General features: G+C 43.2%; 1 protein-coding gene across 1 annotated transcript in view; it reads left to right on the forward strand.

The window, feature by feature from the left end:
• SRGAP3 (SLIT-ROBO Rho GTPase activating protein 3) overlaps positions 1-26,893 on the forward strand; it is a 326,327-nt gene that overhangs the window by 65,299 nt on the left and 234,135 nt on the right. Inside the window, exons 6-8 of the mRNA XM_034997259.1 lie at positions 19,173-20,504; positions 21,107-21,306; positions 21,873-23,481. Of these exons, the coding sequence (XP_034853150.1) occupies positions 23,415-23,481 (67 nt within the window). The 5' untranslated portion in view covers positions 19,173-20,504; positions 21,107-21,306; positions 21,873-23,414. The remainder of the gene's footprint in view (positions 1-19,172; positions 20,505-21,106; positions 21,307-21,872; positions 23,482-26,893) is intronic.

Genomic DNA, 26,893 nt, shown 5'->3' on the forward strand with positions numbered 1-26,893 from the left:
TACTTCACACCTATTGGGATGGCTACTGTCCAAAAAGGAAATAACAAATGTGGGTGAGAATGTGGAAAAATTGGAACCTTCATACACTGTTAGTAGGAATGTAAAATGGTACAACCACTGTGGAAAACAGTATGGCAGTTCCTCAAAAAAGACAGGAGTGCCTGGCTGGCTCAGTTGGTAGGGCATGGGACTCTTGATCTCAGGGTCATTGAGTTCAAGCCCCACATTGGGTATAGAGATTACTTTAAAAAAAAAGTAAAAACAGAAGCACCATTTAATCTAGCAATTCAGCTTGTGGTTATATACACACAAGAATTGAAAGTAGGGACTTGAACAAATATTTATGCACTAATATTCATAGCAGCATTATTCACAATAGCCACAAAAGGTGGAAGCAACCCAAGTGTCCATTAGTGGATGAATGAATAAACAAAATGTGCTATATACATACAATGGAATATTATTTAAGCTTAAAAAAGAGTGAAATTCTGACACATGATACTACATGGATGAACCTTGACTACATGCTAAGTGAAATGTCACTAGTCACAAAAGGTCAAATACTGTATGATTCCACTTATTGAGAGACCTAGAGTAGTCAAAATCAGAGACAAAATAGAATACAGGTTACCAGAAGCTGGGAAGTTTAATGGGTACAGGGTTTCAGTTTGGGATGTTGAAAATATTCCTGAGGGGCGCCTGGGTGGTTCAGTCGTTAAGCGTCTGCCTTCGGCTCAGGTCATGATCCCAGAGTCCTGGGATCGAGCCCTGCATCGGGCTCCCTGTTTGACGGGAAGCCTGCTTCTCCCTCTCCCACTCCCCCTCCCGCTGCTTGTGTTCCTTCTCTCGCTTTGTCTCTCTTTGTTAAATAAATAAATAAAATCTTAAAAAAAAAAAAATTCCTGAGATAGATGTAGTGATGGTTGCACAACAATGTGAATATACTTACTGTCAGTGAATTGTACATTTATAAGTGGTTAAGATGGTAAATCTTATGTGTATCTTACCACAGTTAAAAAATTTTTTTAATTAAAAAAATGATCACTAAAAATCATACAACTGTAAAGACTGACAACATGGTGTTGTCAGAGATGGTGTGATCCAGTGGACTGTGAATGACCAGTGGGTGGATAAGGTGATGGCTGCCCACCTCTGGTAGACAGTGGCCATGATATTGCAATGGACTCATGGCAACAGAAATGGTGACAGTTTTCAGACATTTATCTGTTTTGGCAGGTAGCAATGACTTTAGTTTGACAATGATCAACAAATTTTGGCATGAAGATATTCAAACTCCAGAACTATTGTAATTTCAGAATGGAGCAGTTCTCAGACCTTTCATGTAAATGATTTTCTGTTGTGAGAACAGTTTGAGAAATGACAAAAAATATATAGATGTAGTACCTATTTGTTCACTCATTCTTTTTTTTTTTTTTTAAGATTTTATTTATTTATATGACAGAGAGAGACAAAGCGAGAGAGGGAACACAAGCAGGGGGAGTGGGAGAGGGAGAAGCAGGCTTCCCGCGGAGCAGGGAGCCTGATGCAGGGCTCGATCCCAGGAGCCTGGGATCATGACCTGAGCCGAAGGCAGACGCTTAATGACTGAGCCACCCAGACGCCCCTTGTTCACTCATTCTTGAGACATTCCTATGGATGTCATATGTTCCAGGAGACAGGACAGAGGAGTGAGTAAGTCCTATTTCTTTTCTCCATCCTCTGCCATTCTGTGCTTTCTCTTTAAGTTGTCATGCTTTGGCTGTATGGTTCATTTTGCCTTGTTATCAAGGCTGATGTAGTGCAAATCCAACCCTACAAAATGGTACCAATGAGGAAACCAACTGTCCTCTAAGTTTTTCAGAGATTATGTGCAGGTTTATGGGACTGCTGTCAGCAACAACACCTATGGGGAGTGAAGGCAGCAGGACTGTTCCCATGGGAAGCTCTGAAGCTAGGAGCATCCTTCAGGATTGAGTGAGGCAAGGGGGTGGGGCCACCTACCTCATAGTTGGTGCAGGTTCCTGGGGAAGGGATGAGTAGCTCTCTTTGGCTGTGGTCAAGGCCCTCAGGGAGTTGGAGCTGGGAGTCTTCAACAGCCAACACTCCTGGGCAGGTGGGGATTGAGTACTTCAATCCTGCAGGAAAGCTGGGAATCTCGGTGGTACAGCACACTCATTGACGCTGCACCAATCCCTTGCTTTTGTCCTCAGGAATTATTGGTACAAGAAGTTGGCCATTTCCTGGAAAGGGAGCACAAAATACTAGCATCATGAACAAAACAGGATTGAATTTTTGTTCATTAAAAAAAAAAATCTCTTGCTCAAACAAAATTATAACACCAAAAATAGAAATAAAATTTTATTAGACTTGCACCTTCCTTCTGAATTGCTTGTTTTTACTTGCTGTGCTGTTATCTGGTCAATATTCTTATACACATACCAATTTTATATAGTTATGATTATAAGCATTATATATGTGTGTGTATTTATAATATTTATATTATATGTATACAAACAATACAATTTTTCCTGATTGCAGTGGTTATTTTTTAATGAGTTAAATTTCATACAGAGAAATGTAAAGATCTTAAATATGCAATTAGATTAGTTTTGGTAAATGTATACATCTGGGTAACTACCATCCCAGTCAAGGTAAACATTTTCATCATTCTAAAAAGTTCCCCAGTGATCCCTCCCAGTCAAACTTCACCCCCATAGGCGACTCCTGTTCTGATTTCTTTTTTTTCTCTTTTTCCTTTGTTCCAGTTTTATTGAGATATAATTGCCACACAGTACTGTACAAGTTTAAGGTATACAGCATCATTACTTATATATATTGTGAAATGATTACCATAATACATTTAGTTAGCATTCATCATGTCATATAGGCACAAAAAGGAAAAAAAGAAAAATTTTTTCCTTGCAATGTGTCATGATTTACTCTCTTAACAACTTTCAAATATACCATATAGCAGTGTTAGCAACGGCCATGATGTTGTGCATTACACCCCAGTACTTGTTTATCTTTAGCTGGATGTTTGTACCTTTTGGCGACCTTCATCTTTTCTCACCCTCCCCCATGCTCCCCCATCCCCTATCTCTGGTAACCATAAATCTGATCTCTTTTTCTGTGAGTTTGTTGCTGTTTTAGAATTCCACATGTAAGCGAGAACATATGGTATTTGTCTTTCTGTCAGACTTATCTCACTTGGCATAATGCCCTCAGGGCCATCCATGTCATCACAGATAGGGTTTCCTTCTTTTTTATGGCTGAATAGTATTCTATTGTATATAAATACCACAACTTTTTAATCCATTCATCTGTTGATGGACACTTGGGTTGTTTCCATATCTTGGATACTGTAGATAATGCTGCAATGAACATAGTGTGTGTGTGTGGGGGGCAGATATCTCTTCAACATAGTGTTTTTTTTCCTTTGGATATATTCCCAGAAGTGGGATTGTTGGATCATATGGTAGTTCCATTTTTAATTTTTTGAGGAACTTCCCCACTCTTTTCCACAGTGGCTGCACCAATTTATATTCCCATCAAAAGTACACGGAGGTTCCCTTTTCTCTATATCCTGGCCAACATTTGTTATCTCTTGTCTTTTTGTTGATAGCCATTTTTTTTTTTTAAAGATTTTATTTATTTAATTGACAGAGAGAGAGAGAGAGAGACAGTGAGAGAGGGAACACAAGCAGGGGGAGTGGGAGAGGGAGAAGCAGGCTTCCTGCTGAGCAGGGAGCCCAATGCAGGGCTCGATCCCAGGAGCCTGGGATCATGACCTGAGCTGAAGGCAGTCGCTTAACCAACTGAGCCACCCAGGCGCCCGTTAGCCATTCTAATAGGCATGAAGTGATGTCTCATTATGGTTTTGATTTGCACTTCCCTGATGATTAGTGATGTTGAGCACCTTTTCATATTCCTGTTGGCCATTTGTCTCTTCAGTAAAAATGACTCTTCATGTCCTTTGTCCATTTTTAATTGGATTATTATTATTTTTTGCTATTGAGTTGTATGAGTTCTTTATATATTTTGGATATTAGCCCCTCGTCATTGGGTGATTTGCAAATTTTTTTGCATTCCATAGGTTGCCTCTCATTTTGTTGATGGTTTGCTTTGCTGTGCAGAAGCTTTTTAGTTTGATATAGTCCCACGTGTTTATTTTTTATTTAGTTGCTTGTGCTTTAGGTATCATATCCAAAAAATTATTGCCAAGACTCTGATTTCTGTCACCATGGATTAGTTTTGTCTGTTTTTGAATTTTACCTGGAAGGAAGCATAAAAGATGAACTCTTCTGACCCGTATATATTTATTTATTATTTTATTTTTTTATACTCATTTTTTTTTTGTTGAAGTATAGTTGACACACCATGTTACGTTAGTATCAGGTGCACAACTAGTGATTCAACAAGTTTATACATTATTCTATGCCCACCACAAGTATAGTTACCATCTGTTACCACAGAACACTATTACAGTACCATTGACTATATTCTCTATGCTATACTTTTTATTTCCATGACTTACTCATTCCGTAACTAGAAGCCTGTACCTCCTGCTCCCCTTCACCCCCTTAACCCTTCCCCTCACTCTGGCAGCCCTCAGTTTGTTCTCTGTACTTATGGGTCTGTTTCTGCTTTTTGTTTGTTCATTCATTTGTTTTGTTTTGTTTTTAGATTCCACATATAAGTTAAATCACAAGGATATTTGTCTTTCTCTGACTTATTTCACTTAGCATGATACCCTCTAGGTCCATCCATGTTGTCACAAATGGCAAAATCTCATTCTTTTTTATGGCTGAGTAATATTCTATTGTATATATATATGTCACATATTCTTTATCTATTCATTTATGGGTGGACACTTGTGTTGCTCCTGTATCTTGGCTATTGTAAATAATGCTGCAATAAACATAGGGGTGCATATGTCTTTTCAAATTAGTGTCTTCATTTTTTTTGGGTAAATACTCAGTAATGGAATTACTGAATCATATAGTATTTCTATTTTTTTTTAAAGATTTTATTTATTTGACAGAGAGAGACACAGTGAGAGAGGGAACACAAGCAGGGGGAGTGGGAGAGGGAGAAACAGGCTTCCCCGTGGAGCAGGGAGCCCGATGCGGGACTCGATCCCAGGACCCTGGGATCATGACCTGAGCCGAAGGCAGATGCTTAATGACTGAGCCACCCAGGCGCCCCAGTATTTCTATTTTTAAAAAAGATTTATTTATTTATTTTAGAGGGAGAGAGAGAGAGCAGGGGGCAGGGCAGAGGGAGAGCAAGATGAGCAGACTCCCTGCTGAGTGGGAAGCCCAACTCGGGGCTTGATCCCAGGACCCTGAGATCATGACCTGAGCTAAAATCAAGAGTTGGATGCTTAACTGATTGAGCCACTCATGCTCTCCTGGTATTTCTATTTTTAATTTTTGGAGGAACCTCAGTAGTGTTTTCCACAGTGATTGCACCAATTTACATTCCCACCAACAGCACGTTCCTTTTTCTCCATGTCCTCTACAACACTTACTTTTTTATTTCTTGTCTTTTTGATTTTAGCCATTCTAACAGGTGTAAGGTGATATTTCATTTGGTTTTGATTTGTATTTCTCTGATGATTAGTGATGTTGAGCATCTTTTTGTGCATCTGTTGGCCATCTGTATGTCTTCTTTGAAAAAAAAATCTATTAAGTTCATCTGCCAAAAATTTTAATTGGATTATTTGAGTTTTTTTTAATGTTGAGTTGTAGAAGTTCCTTATATATTTTGGATATTAACCCCTTATCAGATACATCATTTCCAAATATCTTCTCCCACTCAGTAGGTTGCCTTTTCATTTTGGTTTCCTTCACTGTGCAAAAGTTTCTTATTTTGGTGTAGTCCTAATTGTTTATTTTTGCTTTTATTTCTCTTGCCTTAGGAGACATATCTTGAAAAATGTTGCATAGGCTGATGCCTATGTTCTCTTTTTGAGTTCTGTGATTTCAGGTCTCACATTTAGGTCTTTAATCCATTTTTGTGTATGGTGTTAGAAAGTGGTCCTGTTTCATTCTTTTGCATGTAGCCGTCCAGTTTTCCCAGCACTGTTTATTGAGGAGACTGTCTTTTCCTTATTGTGTATTCTTGCCTCCTTTGTCATAGAGTAATTGACCATGTAATCATGGATTTATTTCTAGGCTCTCTGTTATGCTTCATTTATCTGTATGTCTGTTTTTGTACCAGTACCATTCTGTTTTGATTACTACAGCTTTGTAGTATATCTTGAAATCTGGAATTGTGATACTGGCAGCTTTGTTCTTCTTTCTCAAGATTGCTTTGGCTATTCAGAATCTTTTGTGGTTTCATATAAAATTTAGTATTATCTGTTCTGGTTATGTGAAAAATTCTGTTGGTGTTTTGATAGGGACTGTGTTAAATCTGTAGATTGCTTTGGGTAGTATGGACATTTTAAAATACTAATTCTTCTAATCCATGAGGATGGACTATCTTTCCATTTGTTTGTGTTGTCTTCAATTTCTTTCATCATTGTTTTATCGTTTTTAGAGTACATAAAGTACATAAGCCAGAGTACCCTGGCTTGCAGACAGCTACCTTCTTGTTTTGTCCTCACATGATGGAGAGAGAAGGAGAGCAAGCTTTTTTTTTTTCTTAAGATTTTATTTATTTATTTAATTTATTTGAGAGATATAATGACAGAGATAGTGAGAGAGATCACAAGCAGGGAGGAGAGGGAGAAGCAGGCTCCTGCTGAGCAGGGAGCCCGATATGGGGCTCAATTGCAGGACCCTGGCATCACGACCTGAGCCGAAGGCAGACGCTTAACTGACTGAGCCACCAAGGCGCCCCAAGAGAACAAGCTTTATTTTCAGAGTACATTGTTCTACAGTTTTCAGAGTACATACCTCCTTAGTTAAGTTTATTCCTAGGTATTTTTCTTTTTGGTATAATTGTAAATGGAATTGTTTTCTTAATTTTACTTTCTCCTACTTCATTGTTAGTGTATAGAAATGCAACTGATTTCTTTTTTTTTAAAATTTTATTATGTTATGTCAGTCACCATACAATACATCATTAGTTTTTGATGTGGTGATCCACGATCCATTGTTTTCGTATAACACCCAGTGCTCCATGCAGTACGTGCCCTCCTTAATACCCATAACCAGGCTAACCAATCCCCCCTCCCCCCTCCCCTCTAAAACCCTGTTTGTTTCTCAGAGTCCATAGTCTCTCATGGTTCATCTCTCCCTCCAATTCCCCCCCACCCCTTTTTTCCCTTCCTTCTCCTAGTGTCCTCCATGCTATTCCTTATGTTCCACAAATAAGTGAAACCATATGATAATTGACTTTCTCTGCTTGACTTATTTCACTTAGCATAATCTCCTCCAGTCCCATCCATGTGATGTAAAAGTTGGGTATTCATCCTTTCTGATGGCTGAGTAATATTCCATTGTATATATGGACCACATCTTCTTTATCCATTCATCTGTTGAAGGGCATCTCAGCTCTTTCCACAGTTTGGCTATTGCGGACATGAAATGCAACTGATTTCTGTGTATAATTTTGTATCCTGCAACATTACTGGATTCATTTATTACTTCTAATAGTTTTTCGATGGAGTGTTTAGAGCTTTATATGTATAGTATTATGTCTTTTGCAAGTAACTACAGTTTAACTTCTTCCTTACCAATACGGATGCCTTTTATTTCTTTTTCTTGTCTAATTGCTGTGGCTAGGATTTCCAGTACAATGTTGAATAAAAGTGGTAAGCATAGACATCTTTGTTTTCTTCCTGATCTTAGAAGAAAAGCTCTCAGGTTTTTCCCCATTGAATAGGATGTTAGGTGTGGTTTTTTTAATATATGGCTTTTATTATGTTGAGGCGCCTGGGTGGCTCAGTCAGTTAAGCGTCTGCCTTCTAAACCCACTTTGTTGAGAGTTTTAATCATGAATCGATGTTGTACTTTGTCAAATGCTTTTTCTGCATCTATTGAGATGATCATGATTTTTATCCTTCATTTTGTTAATATGATGATACACATACATTTAAAAGAGCAACTTTTCCCCTTTATTTTATACTACTTACGTATTTTTCTTTTTTTTTTTTTTAAGATTTTATTTATTTATTTGAGAGGGAGAGAGAGAGCAAGAGCACAAGAGCAGGGGGAGGGAGAAGCAGATTCCCACTGAGGAGGGAGCCCAACACAGGGCTCGATCCCAGGATCGTGGGATCATGACCTGAGCTGAAGGCAGATGCCTAACTGACTGAGCCACCCAGGCACCCCTGTAGTTTTCTGATTATAAATACATCCTTTTATTATCCATATTCAAGAATATGGAATAATATTATGCAGCATTAAAAGTAATTGTCCCTAGATCCACTTCCTATAGATAACCATTGAATCTTGACATATTTTTACAGCAGTGGTTCTCAAAAAGTCTGATCTCTAGACTAACAACATCAGAGAACTTGTTAGAAATGCAGAATTTTGTGGTGCCTGGGTGGCTCAGTTGGTTGTGTCCAACTCTTGATTTCAGCTCAGGTCATGATCTCAGGGTTGGGAGATTGAGCCCTGCGTTGGGCTCCATGCTCAGTGCAGAGTCTGCTCGGGATTCTCTCTTTCCTCTTCCTCTTCCCCTCCCCCTACTCCTTCTCTCCCTCTCTAAAATAAATAAATTTTAAAAATCTTAAAAAAAAAAAAAAAGAAATGCAAAATTTCCAGTCTCATCCCAGACCATAGGGCCACCAGTGTGTTTAAAGAAGTTTTCTAGGGTCTCTCTGATATGTGCATATTTGAGAACCATTTCCTTAGGTGCTTTTTTTTCTTTTTTTCTTTCCTTTTCTCTTTCTTTCCTTTTCTCTTCCTTTCGTAGGTGAAATTATACTATACTCACATTTTTAAATTCTACCTTTTTGTGTAACAATTTATTAGGAGCATTATCATGTCATGATGGATAAGGAGTTAACTTATCCAGATTAATTAAAATTGGTGTGGTCTGTAATGAGGCTAAATATAGCTTGTTTTTGCTCTTGCCTTCTCTTGGGGTAACTATTTCCCAACAAGACTACATTTGTGGATGGCTTCCTTTCCTTGCTCTCACCATCATATAGTGTGATGATGCTGGTAGAAATGTGTTTGAATGGATTGACTCCAGTTGTATGTGGGAAGATTTACAAACAGACCTTATCTCATGCAGGACTGGTGAGTAACAGTTTTATCGGGGCAGTTGACACAGAGGGCTGATACTTGTGGTTCCCAAAAAAGAACCAGTCTTAGGAAATCTAGGGGGGCAAACACAGACATGCCAATGGCAGGGGAAACATCTTGAAAGAAAGGTAACTACATAGCTGGGTTCTTTTTTTTTTTTCCTAAAGATTTTATTTATTTGTCAGAGAGAGAGAGCACGAGAGCAGAGGCAGGGGGAGCGGCAGGCAGAGGGAGAAGCAGGCTCCCTGCCGAGCAAGGAGCCCGATATGGCACTCGATCCCAGGACCCTGGAATCATGACCTAAGCTGAAGGCAGACACCCAACCGACCGAGCCACCCAGGCATCCCTGGGAAACACTGGGTTCTTGATTCTGATTGAACAATAACCCTCCCCCTTATCTCATGACACAGCACCTCTAAGGTGCACTGCTTCTGTTGAAGACTCCAGCCTGGAAGGCCTGACTTTGGTGTGCCTTGGAAAATGCCTATTGACTCTTACTGTCGTGAGATGATATTTGTTAGGTGAAAAAGGAAGGCAAGGGACCTTATTCAAAATTGTCCCCAGAATATAGACCTCTACATAAAAGCTTTCTAATCCTCTTATAAGAAATAACTTAAAAAAAAAAGAGAAAGAAAAAGAAAGAAAAGAAAAGAAAAGAAAGAAAGAAGGAAAGAATCTTTCAGGAGATGGCCTGTGAGGACTCAGACTGGGGAAGTGACTTGCAATCACTTGCACAGGGGCAGTGTTAGATAGTTTCCGAGCAATAGCACCTATATCGGCACTCCTGGGAAAAGGTGAGGAAAAAAACATAAAAAGCGGTGCAATGGAATACAAAAATCAGTGGGCTCTGAGATCAGGTTGACTTGATTTAGAATCAGAGCAGAGGCACTTGTGGTTTGTGTGACTATATCAGTTATGTATTGCTAAGTAACACTTATCCCCCCAAATGTGTCATAAGGACACACACATTTATTATCCTACAGTTTCTGTGTAACAAGAATTCAGGCTGGGGAGCCTGGGTGGCTCCGTTGGTGAAGCGTCTGCCTTTGGCTCAGGTCATGATCCCAGGGTTCTGGGATTGGGCCCCGCGTTGGGCTCCCTGCTCAGCCGGAAGCCTGCTTCTCCCTCTCCCTCTGCCTGCCACTCCCCCTGCTTATGCTCTCTCTCTCTGTCAAATAAAGAAATAAAATCTTAAGAAAAAAGAATTCAGGCTTGGAATCTCAGGGTCCTCTGCTTCAGGCTGCAATTGAGACTCACAAAGCTGCAGTTGAGGTGTCAGCTGGTCCTGAGGTCTCATATGAAGACTCAACTGGGGAAGGTCTTATATTAATCAGTTCTGGCTGCCATGACAAAGTACACAGACTAGGTGTCTTAAACAACTGACATTTATGTCTTCCCAGTTCTGGAGGCTAGAAGTCCAAGATCAGTATGGCGGGGTCTGGTGAGGTCTCTCTCCCTGGCTTGCAGACAGCTACCTTCTTGTTTTGTCCTCACATGATGGAAAGAGAAAGAGAAAGAGAGCAAGCTTTCTAGTCTCTTATAAGGCCCCACCCTCATGAGCTCATGTAAACCTAATTACCTCCCAAAGGCCCCGTCTCCAAATACTAGCACTTTGGTAGGTAGGGCTTCAACATACAAATTTGGGGGGAGCACAATTCAGTCCACAGTGGATCTGCTTCCAGGCTGACTCATGTGGTTGTTGGCAAGATTCAGTTCCTCACAGGTTGTTGGACTGAGGGCCTTAGTTCCTTGTTGTCTGTTGGTCAGAGGTCACCCTCAGTTCCTTCCACGTGGGCCTCTCCAACAAGGCAGATGACTTAACTTCTCTGAATTCTCCCCCTTTATACCCTGTAAAATTGGGATAGTTATAGCTGTCCTAGAGTTGTTGTGGGATTCATTGAGGTAATGTGGAAAATGGCTTTGCACAGAGGCTGTCGTTGTTGGGGCTTCCTGAGTGGTAACTATCATTATTATTATAATTTTCAGAGCATCCCATGCTCTGGAGTCTGGCTATTGTCCGGACAGCATATGGGTCTATGCTGCTTGTTCTCTGCTATAACACAGAGGCTTCTCCAGGGAAAGGACAATTTCTAAACTGCAGAGAAAATAGATCTCTTTTCCTGAAGCATCTCAGACCACATGCCTGGAAGTTCTAAGACATGCGTTATGGAGTATACAGTAGTCATACTTTCTGTTTTCCCTCTGTACGAGCCTCTCAGGGCAGGCCTAAGAGTTTCCTTTCATGCTCCTGGAAATCAGACCCCTTAGAACATCCTCTGGCCTTGCATGACATGGATTCTCAGGGAAGTTCAACTTGAGCCACCTTGGCAAAGTGTAGTTTGTCCTGTCTCATAACCCAGTGTCTGTTCTCTGTCATAGCATCTGCATTTGCTTCTTTCCCATCTAATCCTGGGCACAATTCACAAGGTGAAACATGCTTTCCAGAGGCCTTGGCAGCCATATCTTTCTCAGTCATCATTTGGGGTGATTACAGGGGGAAGTGTAACTTCGTCTTACTGCCACTAGGATAATGTAGATGTCCTAATCCTCACTGTGTAGAAATAAGACCAGACTGAATGTCTGTTCTGAATTATCTTTCTGCCTAAATGGAGCCCGGGAGGGACCCTAACTTGCAAAAAATATATTATTCAGCCCAATGCTGATTTCATTTCCTAAAAGAGATTGGGTCCAAATATGACTTTAATTGAATTCAGCCTCTTGACCTGATACTGACTTGGTTCTCCCTCCTAGTGCCTTCCAACATTAGACAAGGGAGGAGGAGGAGGAGAAATAGACAAGTAAAGCAATTCACATGGCTTTATGGGCCGAGTCACTTCCACATTCCATAAAGCTCCAATGACTGTATAGGAAACAGCTGCAGTATTTACTGGGGACTGGTAAGGCCTCATTACCATCCCACCTCCTCACAGGGGGTGTTTGGCTCCAAATGGAGTGCAGTGGAGGGAGTAATTGATTCTGCTGCCCTGGCACCTGGTGTTGCTGCCAAATGCCTGAGGTCACTGCAGCAAACAAACCCCACTCCACCCAGTGGAGGGAGGCTTCAGGGCCTCTCGTGTGAGGTGGAGAGCAGAGCCAAGAGCAGGTCAAAAGAGATTTTGTTGTTTATCTGTTCATATCTTTGTTCATTCACCCAAGAATTATTTATTGAGCACCTACTAAATGTCAGGTACTGTTGAAGGCATAGGAACGTAGTGACAGACGTGGTCCCTGCCTTCTTAGAGTTTACACTGTAGAGGTGCTCAGTCCAATACAATAGCCACTAAATTTAAATTTGAACTCATTAAAATGAACTCAAATTAAAACTTTAATTCTGCAGCCACATTTCAAGTGCTCCATAGGCTAGTATGCTCTTGTATTGGACGTTACAGGTACGGAACGTTTCTACCATTGCAGAAAGTTCTATCAGACACACTAGTCTAATGTGGGTAGGGTGGGAAGGGTCTGGAGACTGTCATTCAGTGAACAAACATATACATAAATAAGATAATTTCAGATGTGGTGGTACTATGAAGAAAATGAAACAGAGGGATGGGCTAGAGTTGCCCTTTAATAGGTCTGGGTGGGCTTCTCTGAGAAGGTGACACATGGCCACAGCCCTGGAAGGAGCTGAGTGAACAGCATTCCAGAAGTATAAGAAAGCCACTGTAGCTTGGAGTAGGGAACCAGAGAGAGAGAGCAGTATGAAATGGGGCCAGGAGCAAGTAGAGGCCCTATCACATGGGATCATGGGGAAGAGTATGCATTTAATTCTAAGTGGTAGGAAGCCACTGCAGGATTTTTACCAGCAAGCTGTCATGATCTGATTTACATGTTAAAAGCTTGTTCTGGCTCCTACATTGATCATGGACTGTCAGGAAGCAAGAATGGAGGCAGAGGGCCGGGGAGGAGGCTATTAAAGCTGTAAGTAAGAGAAGCTGGGCCCTTGGTATCAGGGACAAAAGGGTAGCAGCTAATCCCAGAGGGGTAGCTCTGTGGGAGACAATCTCTTATCTGAAAATATGGGGACAATAATAGTACCCAGTTTGTGCTGTCACTGATACAAGGACGCAATGAGGCAAGGTTTGTAAAGTACCCCATCCTCCCAGGACAGCAGCACATGGTGTTACCTTGTCTGGCTCACCTTTGTGTCTCTCCTAAAAGATGGTAACAGCCTCTCCTCTGGCCCTCTAGTCCTTTGTCTTGCTTCTTCTAGACTGGTTTCCACACTGCCACCGGAGTCACCTTTTCTGAAATTACAAATCTGATGAGGTCAGTCCCCTTCAGGGGTTCCTGATTGAATCCCACCCAAACTCCAGACTTGTTACTGTTGCTTAGGAGGCTCTTCACACTCTGGCCCACATCTCTCTCCAGCATCATCTCCCTCATGCCCCACCTTCAGCTCAGGCTCCAGCTACACTGATTATCGCCCCTCAGCTCATGCTGCTCCCCCTGCCCAGGGCACTTTCCCTTCCTGTCTTGGACTTACTATCTCCAGCTCTCTGTCTTTCTAGGCCCAGCTTAGAAATTTCTGCCTCTGAGAATCTGTCTCTTGGCTCTCTAAGCCCAGGTCAAATGCCTTTAGTATCAGGTCCCATGGAACCCTGTACTTCTCCATCACCTTGAATTATAATTGCTTGTTTACCTGTCTCTTCTGTTAAACTAAGATATCCATGACAGTTGGGACTGTGTCTGTCTGGTTCATGATTGTGTCTAGTTCTTTGAATGCTTAGCTCATGAGAAGTGCTTAAGATGTATTTATTGAATGAGTAGGTAAATGTAGTAAAAATCTTCTTTCATATCCTTTGGTGTTGCTACTTTCTTTCCCTATACCCTCTTTTCCCCATCATTATTATTATTATTTTGAGTTAACCATTCTCCGGGCTTCCTAACCTAAGTATCTTAGCTTAGGGTGCCATAACAAGTACAACAAACTGGGTGGCTTTAAAAATAGACATGTTTTCACACTTCTGGAGACTGGAAGTCCCAAGATCAGGGTATCCTCATGGTTGGGTTCTGGTGAGAGGCCTCTTCCTGGCTTGCAGATGGCTCCCTTCTCACTGTATCCTCACATGGCAGAGGGAAGGAGGAACAGATGAAGTGATGGAAGGAGAGAGAGAAAGAGAGGTAGAGGGAGGGCAAGTGCAAGCTGTCTGGTGTCTCTTCTTGTAAGGCAGTAATCCCATCATGAGACCTCACTCTCCTGACCTCATCTTACCCTAATCACCTCCCAAAGACCCCACCTTCAAACACCATCACATTGTGGCCTAGGACTTCAACATGGGAATTTGGAGGGGGGACACAACCTTCAGTCCCTACACTGAGACAAGGTAAGAATTTGATGTTCTCCATTTCCTACCCTGATCTCTAGATCTCTTAGGAATTTATTGGCAGTCTGTGGCCTGCATGATGTAGTAGAGTCAGACAACTGAGGTTTAGAGCCCAGCTCCAAAAGTTATGAGCTATAAGACCTTGATCAAGTCACATCATCTCTTCTCCCAGTACTTGATGGAGGGCATCTAAGGTGGTCAGGACATACTCATTAACTGCATACACAGCCTCAGTGGGCACTTTGATAATTCCTCAAAGCCATATGATAAGCCTTCTCATTCATTATCTCACTTAATGCTTCCAGGAACCCTAAGAAGTTTTATTATTCTCCCATTGCAGAGATGAGGAGGCTGAGACTCTGGGAGTCTCAAGTTGGTCATTTGTTCTGATCCTGGAACTTTTTCCCCATGCTCTTATTTCATGATTTCCTGTTTTACATCCTTGCCCTCTCTCCGATCTTGAGGACTTGTGACCTGGGCAAGCATCTCTTGGTCTCTGAGATGTGGCCTGAGGCATTATAGCTTGGTGCTGTGGTCTGAATGTTTGTGTTCCCCCAAAATATACATGTTGGAATTCTAACACCCAATGTGATGGTCTTAGGAGGTGGGGCCTTTACGAGGTGATTAGGTCATGAGGGTAGAGGCTTTATGAATGGAATTGGTACCCTTATAAAAGAGACATGATGGGGCATCTGTCCATTCAGCGGCTGAAACTTGATTTTGGCTCGGGTTATGATCTCAGGGTCATGAGATTGAGCCCCACAACAGGCTCCCTGCTTGGCAGGGAGTCTGCTTAAGATTCTTTCCCTCTGCCCCTGCTCCCACTCTCTCTCTCTCCCTCTCTCAATCTGTCTCTCTCTAAAAAATAAATAAATCCTAAAAAGAGACAGAGAGAGACCTGAGGGAGTTCCCTAGTTTCTTCTGCCTTGTGAGAATACAATGAGGGGCACCTGGGTGGCTCAGTCGTTGAGCGTCTGCCTTCGGCTCAGGTCATGATCCCAGGGTCCTGGGATTGAGCCTCGCATCGGGCTCCCTGCTCTGCGGGAAGCCTGCTTCTCCCTCTCCCACTCCCCCTGCTTGGGTTCCCTCTCTCGCTGTGTCTCTCTCTGTCAAATAAATAAATAAAATATTAAAAAAAAAAAAAGAATACAATGAGAAGTCTGTGACCCAGAAGACCCTTACCTAGCTACACTGGCACCCTTATCTTTAAATTCCAGCCTCTAGAACTGAGAGAAGTAAATGTTGTTCATAAGCCACCCAGGCTGTGGCATTTTGTTATAGCAGCTTGAGGAGACTAACACTCTTGGCTACTTGACAAAACACCCATAACTGTGCATTGCTGTGATTGACCCTCATACCTTAGAATTTAAAAGCTTCAAAAGGTACAAGTTCTTTAGTGTTGGACTTTCATGGGGTAAATATATCACACACCCCCTTTTAAAAAAAGATATTTATTTATTTATTTATCGAGACAAAGAGAGCAGGGGGAGGGGCAGATGGGGAGGGAGAGAGAGAATCTCAAGCAGACTCTGCACTGAATACTGAGCCTGATGCGGGGCTCAATTTCCTGACACTGAGAGCGTGACCTGCCCAAAAATCAAGAGATGGACACTAAACCAGCTGAGCCACCCAAGCGCCCCATATAATACCCTTTTCTTCCCCTTTCAAGTTTTGAACCAACTGAGAAGTAAATAAAGGAGACAGATGTAGATTCTGTATTTATTTAACAAACACGTATGAGGTATTTACCAGATGCCAGCCAGCAACTTGCCCAAGGTCACACAGCTAGTAGGTGGCAAAGCCAGGCTTCCAACCCAGCTCCAAAAACTTCTTGTTATTCTGCTTCTTAAAACCTAAGCTTTAGGGGCGCCTGGGTGGTTCAGTCCTTTAAGCGTCTGCCTTCGGCTCAGGTCACGATCCCAGGGTCCTGGGATCCAGCCCTGCATTGAGCTCTCCACTCAGCTGGGAGCCTATTTCTCCCTCTCCCTCTGCCTGCCACTCCCCCTGCTTGTGCTCTCTCTCTCTCTGTCAAATAAATAAATAAAATCTTTAAAAACAAAACAAAACAAAAAAACAAAAATGTAAGCTTTATTTGTGATAAAACTAGATTGGAGGACATGGTTTAGGCGAATGTCCAAAAAGGGGAGTTAACTCTCTATACCTGAATTAGACTCTCCCAGCTAGTTGTAGCCACCCCAAGTGTCCCCACAGGGGGACAGGGCAGAGCTAGCCCTGCTCCTCTTACTGCAAGGTCAAAAGAGCAGAGCAGAATGTATCCTTCCCGTAAGGAGGGACATCCAAAAAGAGAAGATGAAGGGGCAAGTTCAGTCCCTCCTTTCTTTTTTTTTTTTTTTTTTAAAGATTATTTATTTATTTATTTGACACAGAGAGACACAGCGAGAGAGGGAACACAAGCAGGGGGAGTGGGAGAGGGAGAAGCAAGCTCCCCACAGAGCAGGGAGCCCGATGCGGGACTCAATCCCAGGACCCCGGGATCATGACCTGAGCCGAAGGCAGTCGCTTAACCGACTGAGCCACCCAGGCACCCCAGTCCCTCCTTTCAAGTTCACCAATTGGCTATCACTTTTTCTTCTCTGGGGAGGAGTGAGTGAAGAATGGGGAGAATGGCTGAAGTGTTTACATTTTCCATGGATCTCTTCTGTGAATTCCCCTTCCTTTTTTCCCCATATCCTTTTCATAGCAGACACATGTTGATTTTGCTCATCTAGAATCCATTCCTCCTTCTTCTGGAGTAGCCCCTTGATCCTTCTTTCAGAATCTCTTGGGCCATGTGGATTGTTTGGGACTGACCCCATCCCACAGTTCCAGGGGTAAGCCCACGATCCAGGCCTGGCCAAGCAGAACATTCTACCCCTCTGGCCACAGTGATTCCCAGCCTGGGCCAGTTGACTACTCCTGGGACTTTTGCTAGAACTCTTGGGAAAGACTTTGCCCTCCGTGTTGGAATTGCCAAGCTGGGAGAATGGGAGCCTGGAGCTGCTGGGGCCACCTTTGCCATCTTGTGGGGAGAGCCTGCCACCATACAGGAAAGCGGAATGGAGAGCTGGACAAAGGCATACAGTGTTCTGTTGACATTGTTAGAGCCCCTGATTTATGTTCATTATGAATGAGGTTGATTAACATTTCATAGGTTTTTCCCTTTCCGCAAAGTGTTATTTATATCCTTTACTTATTTATCCACTGGACTGTTGGTGTTTTTCTCACAGATTTGAAGGACCTTTTTTTTAAGTATTCATTTTTTATTGAAGTGAAATTCACATAACAAAATTACTGTTTTATTTTTTTAAAGATTGTATTTATTTATCAGAGAGAGAGAGCCCAAGCAGGGGGAGCTGGAGGCAGAGGGAGAGGGAGAAACAGGCTCCCCGTTGAGCAAGGAGACTGATGCGGGACTCAATCCCAGGACCCTGGGATCATGACCTGAGCTGAAGGTAGACAGATGCTTAACCGACTGAGCCACCCAGGCGTCCCCAAAATTACCATTTTAAAGTGTACAATTCAGTGGCATCTAGTACATTCACAGCGTTGTGCAACCATCACCTCTTTCTAGTTACAAAACATTTCCATCACCACCAAAGCGACCCTGTATCTGTTAAGCATTCACTCCCCCTGCCCCACCTGCCAGCCCCTGGCAGCCACTCATCTACTTTCTGTCTCTGTGTGTTTATCTAGTCTGGATATTTTATATAAATGGACTTCTACAATATGTGGCCTTTTGTGTCTGGCTTCTTGCAGTCGGCATAATGTTTTTTGTTTTGTTTTGTTTTTTAAGATTTTATTTATTTATTTGACAGAAAGAGATACAGCGAGAGAGGGAACACAAGCAGGGGGAGTGGGAGAGGGAGAGCAGGCTTCCTGCTGAGCAGGGAGCCTGATGCGGGGCTCGATCCCAGGACCCTGGGATCATGACCTGAGCCGAAGGCAGACAGATGCTCAATGACTGAGCCACTCAGGCACCCCTGGCATAATGTTTTTGAGGTCCATTCATATTGTAGCATGTATCAATGCTTCATTTCTTTTTATGGCTGAATAATATTCCATTGTATGAATAGAACATGTTTTATTTCTCCATTTATCTGCTGATGGACATTTGGATCGTTTCCACCTTTTGGCTAGCATGAGCAGTGCTGCTATGAGCATTTGTGTACAAGTATTTGTTGGAATCGTATGTTTTTGTGTACTAGGGAAATTAGTCTTTCGCCTGTAATAGGTGTTGCAAATATTGTTCTTCAGTTTGCAGTTTGTCTTTCGCCTTGTTTTATGGTGGTTTTGACCAGGCAGAATCTTGAAAAAATTGTTATGCAGTTGACTCTGTCAGGCTTTTACGGCTTATGGGTTTTGTGACACAGGAAAGCCGTCCTCATACTTGAGGTTATAAAATAATTCTCCCATCAGAGCTGCCACTTATACACTCATTTCCTCAAATAGGGATTAAAAACAGGCCACTTGCACTGTCCCCCTGGGGTTATTGTGAGGCCCAAATAAGATAAGCAATATGAAAGGGCTTTATAAAATATGAACCAGCATATACACGCATGGTATGTTGTCATTGCCACTATTAATTGTATGCAATCCTGGCACTAACTAGCTGAGTGCTGTGCTTGCTTTTGTTTTGCAGAGCAGAGACCGAAGGGCAGAATTATTCACTGAGCCAGCCAAGGATGCAGTAGTTGGTGGCATTGGAGAATGTCACAGAAGATATCAACTCTTACTAGTCATCTTGGGAGGGTTTCATATTTGATCAAAACCCCCCCACAAACATTGCCTTAAAGCCAAAACTTTTCTGGTCATTCTTCCTCCGAGTAGAGTCTTTTTTTTTTTTTCTCTACCAGGAAATGAGTTTTGTGTTATTCAGCTGTAATTGTGACTTGAGCCTCATCAATGGCCATTTTGAAATGTTTTCCTTATGTTTTTAAACCTAAATTCTTTTTTTTTTTAATGGCAAACTTTAGGTTGAACACTGTATTGGTTGAGAAAGATACTTGACAGTGATTGTCACTGCATTGTCACTACAGTGATCGTTCTGATAAAGCACTTGCACTGGTTAAGTCCTTGGGCTCCCATATCAGTCAGACCTGGGTTTGAATACGATTCCATTAGTAGCTAGTTGTGTGATATTGGAAATTGCGTCATTGCTCTGTGCCTCTGTTTCCCTATCTGTAAAACAAGGATGATTACAGAACCTGACCCATTGGGTTGTAGCAAGAAGTCAATGATAAAATCTATATAATATACGTGGCCCCGATGGAAGGCTTGATAAATACTAGCTATTAGGAAAATTCAGGAATAGCTAAAAAAATTTAGGAAATGAGCCTGAGGTAAATGGAATATACCCTTCCGGGGGGTACTCCCATCCTTGGGGGGTGGCACAGATCAAGTGACATATTAGAGCCCCTTGCCCTGCCGCATACTACACTTATTTTTGGAGAAATCTGATTTCTGTTACTACCTTGTGAAGGGTAATCATCAGGAATGGTAGTTGGTTCTCATATAACAAGGAAGAAGTGGCCATGTGGAGGAGTGTTGCGGAAGGGCAGCTGGGAGGCCTGTGAGCCTTGGGGAGGATTGGAAGGAAAAAGTCGAGGGCATCTTACCAGGGGGCCTGCCCAGGTCATACCACCTCTTCCTGGGGAAGGAAGATTCTGGGTGATGTGGTTTCACTGTGTGTGGTGATGTATTTGCAGGGGACATAACCGTTGTCTTATTTTTTCCTCTCTTTCTGCTCTTGACCCAGGGATCTGTGGAGCCCCAACTCTGATCCTGGGCCCAGCGTGTTTGGGCCCTAAAAAAGAAGTAACATTTGTGGGACCTCTGCTATGTGCCAGGCACTTTAAGTTCATGATCACCTTGGATTCTGTGCTATGAGTAACATCACTACCATTATACAGACGAGGAAACTGGAGTGAAGCTCAGTGAAGGCACGAAGCGACTTAGGGCCCCCCACAAGCTGGTAAGTGACAGAACTGGAATTTTAATCACCATCTGTCTTACACCAAAATCCAGCTCTTTTGCTGCTCAGCACGTAGCTCTATACCATACTTCACTTCAGTTTCTAGAGCCTTTTGTGACATTTCTGTGGCTCAGTGCCCTACGCATGGGTCTCCCAGAAATATTTGTGGATTCAAAATTTTAGCAACGATGAGAATAGCTGACACTTACTAGTTCCTGCCTCTGACACGTTAAGTCAAGCAGGTTAAGTCACTTGTGCCGTTTCTCAGAACTACAGTGGCAGAGCCAGGCAGGGAATCTAGTCTGTCATATCTCAAGGTGTGTGCACTTAACTTTTTTTCTCTGAGGGTCTATGCTTGAGGCAGGGATGCTAATCTCTGGGCACATCATTCTCAGGTAACATGGATGGCTTTCGTTGTTTTAAACTGGTCCCGAGGGGGACCTCCGAAGGACTGAGCATGCCCCTGAGAAGGGTGAAGCAGGAGGGTGATGGCACTGGCTGTGGGACAGTACTTACCAACTCTGTGACCTCCTATCTGGGGACGTGAAGCTGTAATAAGCCCTGTGATTCACGGCCAGCCTTCTCCCTGTGCTTTCTCCAAGCAGATCCTATGCCTTCCCGTCTATAGGCTTAGCTCAGACTGTTTTCTGCATAGGAATATCCCGTCTCCTCCTGACCCCCCGGCCCCATGCCTGTCTGAGGAGACCCATTACAACTGCCACCTTCTCTGGGAAGCCTCAATGGACTACCGTGGATTCATTTCTGAACCAAATCCAGTCATTTATTATGCACTCCGAAATAGGTAAATGGGAGACTATTTTGAGAAATTTGTGAAAATACCAAACTGAGGGGATAAACATATTAATGACAACCTTAATATGTATAATTTCCATGCTCAGAAACCCTATAGTGTTTGATTTCATTTTTTGTAAAACAAATCTTATTCTACCGAAGAGCATATGAAATGGGTTTAATCTCTTTAGTAGAATGCAGGATACTTGAGCATTTGCATGGCCAAAATCTGGTGTCAGATAGCCTATGTTTGAATGCTGGTGACTTTGGGTAAGTCCCTTCCCATATCTCTGCCTCTCTTCCTTCACCTGTGAAAGAGGGGTGCTTTTACTATGTTGTTGGGTTTTTAGGGGGAGGATATCATGGGGTAATAATAATTGCTACCATTTATTGAGTGCTTACTATGTGCCCAGCACCGTGCTAAGTTTAGCTTTTCATTCTTATTTGATCCTCCCAAGAGCTCCCTCATTCTTGAAGTCCCTTACCCAGCAATATTTTATTCCCCATAGCACTTATCTTCTTCTACCATATTGTATCATTTACTCATTTTGTTTATTTTTCATCTTCCGCTTCCAGGGCCTCTTGCCTTACATGACTCCAGGAGGCACCATTCACTGTGCATTCTGAGTTCGGCCTTTACCGAGAATATGAGCGTGACTGGTGGGGATTTCCCAGAGTTGTGTAATGTGGAGACCTGGAGCTCCAGGAGGACAGGGATCTATCTTTTCTTTTCTTTTTTTTTTTTTAAAAATGTGTGTGTGCTTATTTTGATCATTGCTGTATCCCTGTATCCAGAACTATGCCTGATCTATAGTAAGCTTTCAATAAATATTTGTTGAAAGAATGAATTAAAAAGCCCTTAAAGAGAGCCCATTTTACTGGTGAGGAAACTGAGGTGCAATGAGTTACTGATTTGCCGAAAGCTCCAAGAGACACTGAGGCAGCTGGGTGTTTTCAGCATGCCTGCTCTCAACAGCTTTGCAAAGCTGCATGTCTGAAATGCCTGGCATTGTCCCTGCCAGCCTGCAATTGCTCAACAAATATTAATGAATTTGCCTACATGGGTCAGCCTCTCTCCTCTGCTAGACAATCCCTACAGAGTAACAAACTGTCACATAGCTGTTGCTTTGAGAAATTAAATTAAATTGCAAGGTGCAAAGAAAAGGTGAACCTTTTGGAGTTTTTGGAAGAAAAATTCCTAACCCGACTGCTAATGGAGTTTGCAGGGGCCTCTCAGGCCTTTCCCACCGGATTCTTTTTCCTGCTGCCTTCCCTTTTGTGAGCATTTCTTCCCCTTTTTGCTTGCAGTGAGTTCTGCTCTCCTGTAGGCTACAATGTGTCAGTTGTTATAAAATCCGGGAGGTGGAGCTTGGTGACGAGGTGGGTGGGGGAGCACTCAGCCAGCCCTGCAGGGCGAGCAGTTCAGCCTTGGTTCACCCGAAGCTTAAGCCTTGTAGCAGGAGAACTTCCATCTCGCTCTCCTGGCTTTGATCCTCACTGTACATCAGACCAGAGGCGCCGAAGGGAGGGAGGATGCGAGATGACCGGTCCTTTGGCAACCTGACCATCTCCTTAGCAGAGCTTTTGAAAGCCAGCCGGGGACTGACTGCCCGACCAAGGAGGCGCCGCACCTCTCGTGAATGTGTGTGTGTGTGTGTGGGTGTGGGTGGGTGGGTGAGCCGGTGTGAGTGAGTGAACGTGTGTGTATGTGTGTGTGCATCACGACTGTGTGTGTGTCCGGATGAGTGTGTGAGTGCACGCGTGAGTGTGTTTGCGTGCATGTGTGTATGATCGCTCTCGGTTATTATTTCTGTGGAAGAAAAATCTTGAAAATCTGGGGCAGGTTACTGTGCTTCTAGGGTGGTAGTTCTTCTTTTGCAAGAAGAGCTGACCAGACCAAGCTACTAGAGACATTTTTTTCGGCGAGTAAAGAGAATTTTCCTCCCGGATCGAGAGGGATTTTTCCCCCTCCTGGCTCTGCAGCCAAGTAAAAGAGATTAGTCCCTAAACCTGTGAAATCGACTAGGACCGTGTGATTACCAGGGCTTGAGAGAGGACTTGGGAAGAAAAAGAGAAATAAATCAAACAGCTTGTCAGTGCCTTTGGCCACGTTGGAAGATGTCATCTCAAACTAAGTTCAAGAAAGACAAAGAGATCATTGCCGAATATGAAGCCCAAATAAAAGGTGAGATGCGGGCTGGGGAGTCATGCTTCCCCTCCCCTTTCCTTTTTCTCTTGCTTTGGCTTTCTTTTACCCTTTTCCTCCCTGCCATCACGAAATGTTGTTATGCATCAATAATCTTATTGTGAGTGGGACCAGTGGCAGCCGCACAAGTCCAGACTGGTTTCAACTGCAGAGAGCGCCGGCGCTGGGAGTATGGATTATAGAATGGGCAGCAATCACTGCATTGCAGGTGTGTGAGGAGGATCCGACGCCCGGCTTTAGGAGTGTCGCGGATACTCCATCATCTTGGTGGTGACATGTCACTCTAAGGCCATTTTGACAGTCACCACCTCCTCCCCCCATCCCATGCCGAAAGCCCCTTCATATGATTTTTTACCATCTGCTTTTCTTTTTTTTGCCTCTTTTTGGTTTTTTTTTGTTGCTCTCCCTTTCCCCTTTCTCTGGGCTGGAATTCACATGCATATGCACAGGGAAGCAGCATCCCTGGGCTGCCATTCTTTGTCACTGTCTCTTGGCTGGCCTGGGTTGCCATGGATGAACTGTTACAGGGCATATTGATCCGAACTAATGCAGGCATTTAAGCATAAAGAGGGAGCTCGGTGCAGAAAATGTATTCTCTCACAGTGTGCAGCCCCAATCACCATCCGGCTGCTTGCTAGCATGTAGGGGCACCAGCCTTCATTCAAAGCCAACAGCTCAGTGTGCCTTTTTGGCTGGTCGGAGCTGCCTGGCTGCCGTAGTGCCCGAGGACGCCTGCCAGCAGGGTGAGATGACCTCTGGCTGCTTGGTCCAGCTTTGCTGCGCGGGGGGCACACTCCTCTCTGAAGCTGCTCCCTAAGTCCTCCCTAGCAAGGCGAAATAGGACACTGGACACAATGGCATAGACAAATGCAGGCGGGATCCTCATTCATGCCAGACTGGGGTTCTCCCACCTTCGTGAGTTTTAGGCTCAGCTTTGGTGAGGAAAACCTAAAAGCACCATGCTCACTCTTTCTCTGAGGATGTACCCTGAGGAAAGCTGGGCCTGTGCCTCTTAGTGTCTGGTTTCTTTCTGGTCCTGGATCTCCTTGCTGCGACACAGGCTGTGTTGTGGTCTTCCATGGAAAGACTGAAGACAAAATACGTCTTCAGGGGATACCGAGGCCTGCCCTTGAGGTTCTGGGTGGACTATTAGAGCAAGTTGGTTATTTGGGGCCCAGGTGACGTGAGGCTGCCACACCTGCTTTTAGGTGCTGCCGCAGCTCCAGACTCGGTGACCCAGGAAGTCGGGTTGCCTCCCCAGGAGCACCGGGAGGCCGGCATCCACAGCTGCTGCACACGCTTCAGATGCTTGGGAACCTTTGGGAGGGGAGCAGCCATCAGGGGAGAGCTTTGTTTTTTTTTTCCAGTCTCGCCAACCGTCTTGTGCCTTTTAGTTCTGGTCAGACCCGGCATGCTAATCACCTCTGGGTCGACCCCAGGGCAGAAATAAGCAGAAAACCCTTCTCCAGTTTTCAGTTCGTATGGAAAACAGTGCCTTACGATGTTTCAACCTTGCTGAGGATTTAGAAGCAAGTCCTTTATTGGTCAGAGATTTGAATTCACCCGACTGCTCCAATACAAAAGCCCAGGTTCGGTCTTTGCATACACACTTTTTAGGGAGTTTATGTTTTATAAGACGAATGTAGCTGATTATTATTGTTCTTTTTAACTGCAGTTCCCAAGAAAAATGGCACAATAGAGAAGGGGATGTTGAGTTTTGGACAATTTGGGGTTTTTATTAGCATTGTCGTGGTAGGGAGCACGCTTGTCTCATTTTTGGATTGCTACCACTGGGCCCATGAACTTTGCTTGAGGATCAATTAAGCATTTATTGCTCTGGCTGATTCTTTTACTTTTTACCTTTCACCTTTATTTTAACAACTACTCAGCAAGCCCAAGGTAACGCATTTCAGCAGGAAATTTGTCCAGATGATCTTGTCTCTCCCAGACTCTAAAGGTCTCTACATTCTGGTTAAAGGAATTGAATTTTATTCCTTTGGAATTGACACCCACACGACTTAGATCAGGATGTTGATGTGCCCAAAACCGTCTGGAATCTTTTCTCTCAAAATTCTGTTAATCATCATCATAATTACTGATGTCCATACAGGGCTCTACAGTTTCTCTGGCTCACTCCCAAACATCACTCCTCGTGGCCTACACAATGTTACAGAAAGGGTTCGTATGAGCTCAGTTTTGGAGATGAGGAAACTGAGGCCTCATCGTGTGGAATGACTTGCCCAAGGTCACAAGGCTGGGAATGTGAAGGCAGCGGGTCATCTTTCCCAATACACTGTTTGCCTGAAGCTGCCCCGTGAAGGATTGATGTTAGTAGCAGATGGCGGTTTTGTGGTGGGGACTGGCTGCCTCTTGATCGTGTTCCATTGTTTACCCTCCTACTTTTATCCCTTGCCTTTGTTGTTTGTCTCTGAAGAATGTTTGACCAATCACCAAAAATAACGCCTGATGCCAATTTCCTTTCTCCCAGGGTATCATATGGCCAATTTGGTGCAAACACTTCACTTAGGTAGATTTTGTCCTCTGTGAGTCGAGTGAGGAGAATTTTTGGTTTTTTAAAAATGACACTGAGTTCTTTGTTGACTTATTCTCTTTTATCTCTTTTTGAAGAATTTATTGACCTAAGAATTTTAAAAACTGTTTCTTTTCTCCTGTTGTAAAAAATCTCAGATCCATGCCTTCTCTTGCCTCGTCAAATACTTGAATCCCTTTGATTATATATTTGCAACATAGTAGTATACCATGTGCTTTTACATTTCCAGTGATGGGGAACTCATCACTTCCCAAGTCTACATATTCTACCTATGGATAGCTCCGGCTGTTGTGTTGTTTATGTCCACCTATTGCTTCTATATTATCTTCCCCTTGGGACTTCATAGAACAAGACAGATGCTGCTGTCGTCGTCCCCATGACTGCCCGTTGGATGTTTGGAGACTCTGATCGTAGCCCCTGCACTATGATTATCCTCATTTGCTCATGTAAGGTGCTTATCTGCTGCTTAATCATCTTCTCTCTCCTTTGGATTTACTATATACTGGGATGCAAACTCTAGTGCCTTTGGTTGCTTGGCAGATAGAAAAAATGAGTGAAGGTGGCGGAGTAAGATGATTTGTGGTAGTTGATCACCACTTCATTGAGGGCAATAGAAGAAAGAGTGGTGGTGATTATGGTAGGCTTGAGAGCACGTGTCCTGTCCAAATGGAAAGTCACTACTTGGGTTCAGCCTGTTGTTGCCATTTAGGAATGTAGGCCTAACTAGATCTTTCAATTTCTCAAGAGATGCCAGAAATCTAGATGAAAGCTTTATGCTATTAAAGATGTTTTTCCAAGGTACACCTGGCTGACTCCATTGGTAGAGCTTGTGACTCTTGA

This window comes from Mirounga leonina, unplaced genomic scaffold, assembly GCF_011800145.1.
Source record: "Mirounga leonina isolate KUSES-001 unplaced genomic scaffold, KU_Mleo_1.0 Mir_94, whole genome shotgun sequence".
Taxonomy (NCBI): Eukaryota; Metazoa; Chordata; class Mammalia; order Carnivora; family Phocidae; genus Mirounga; species Mirounga leonina.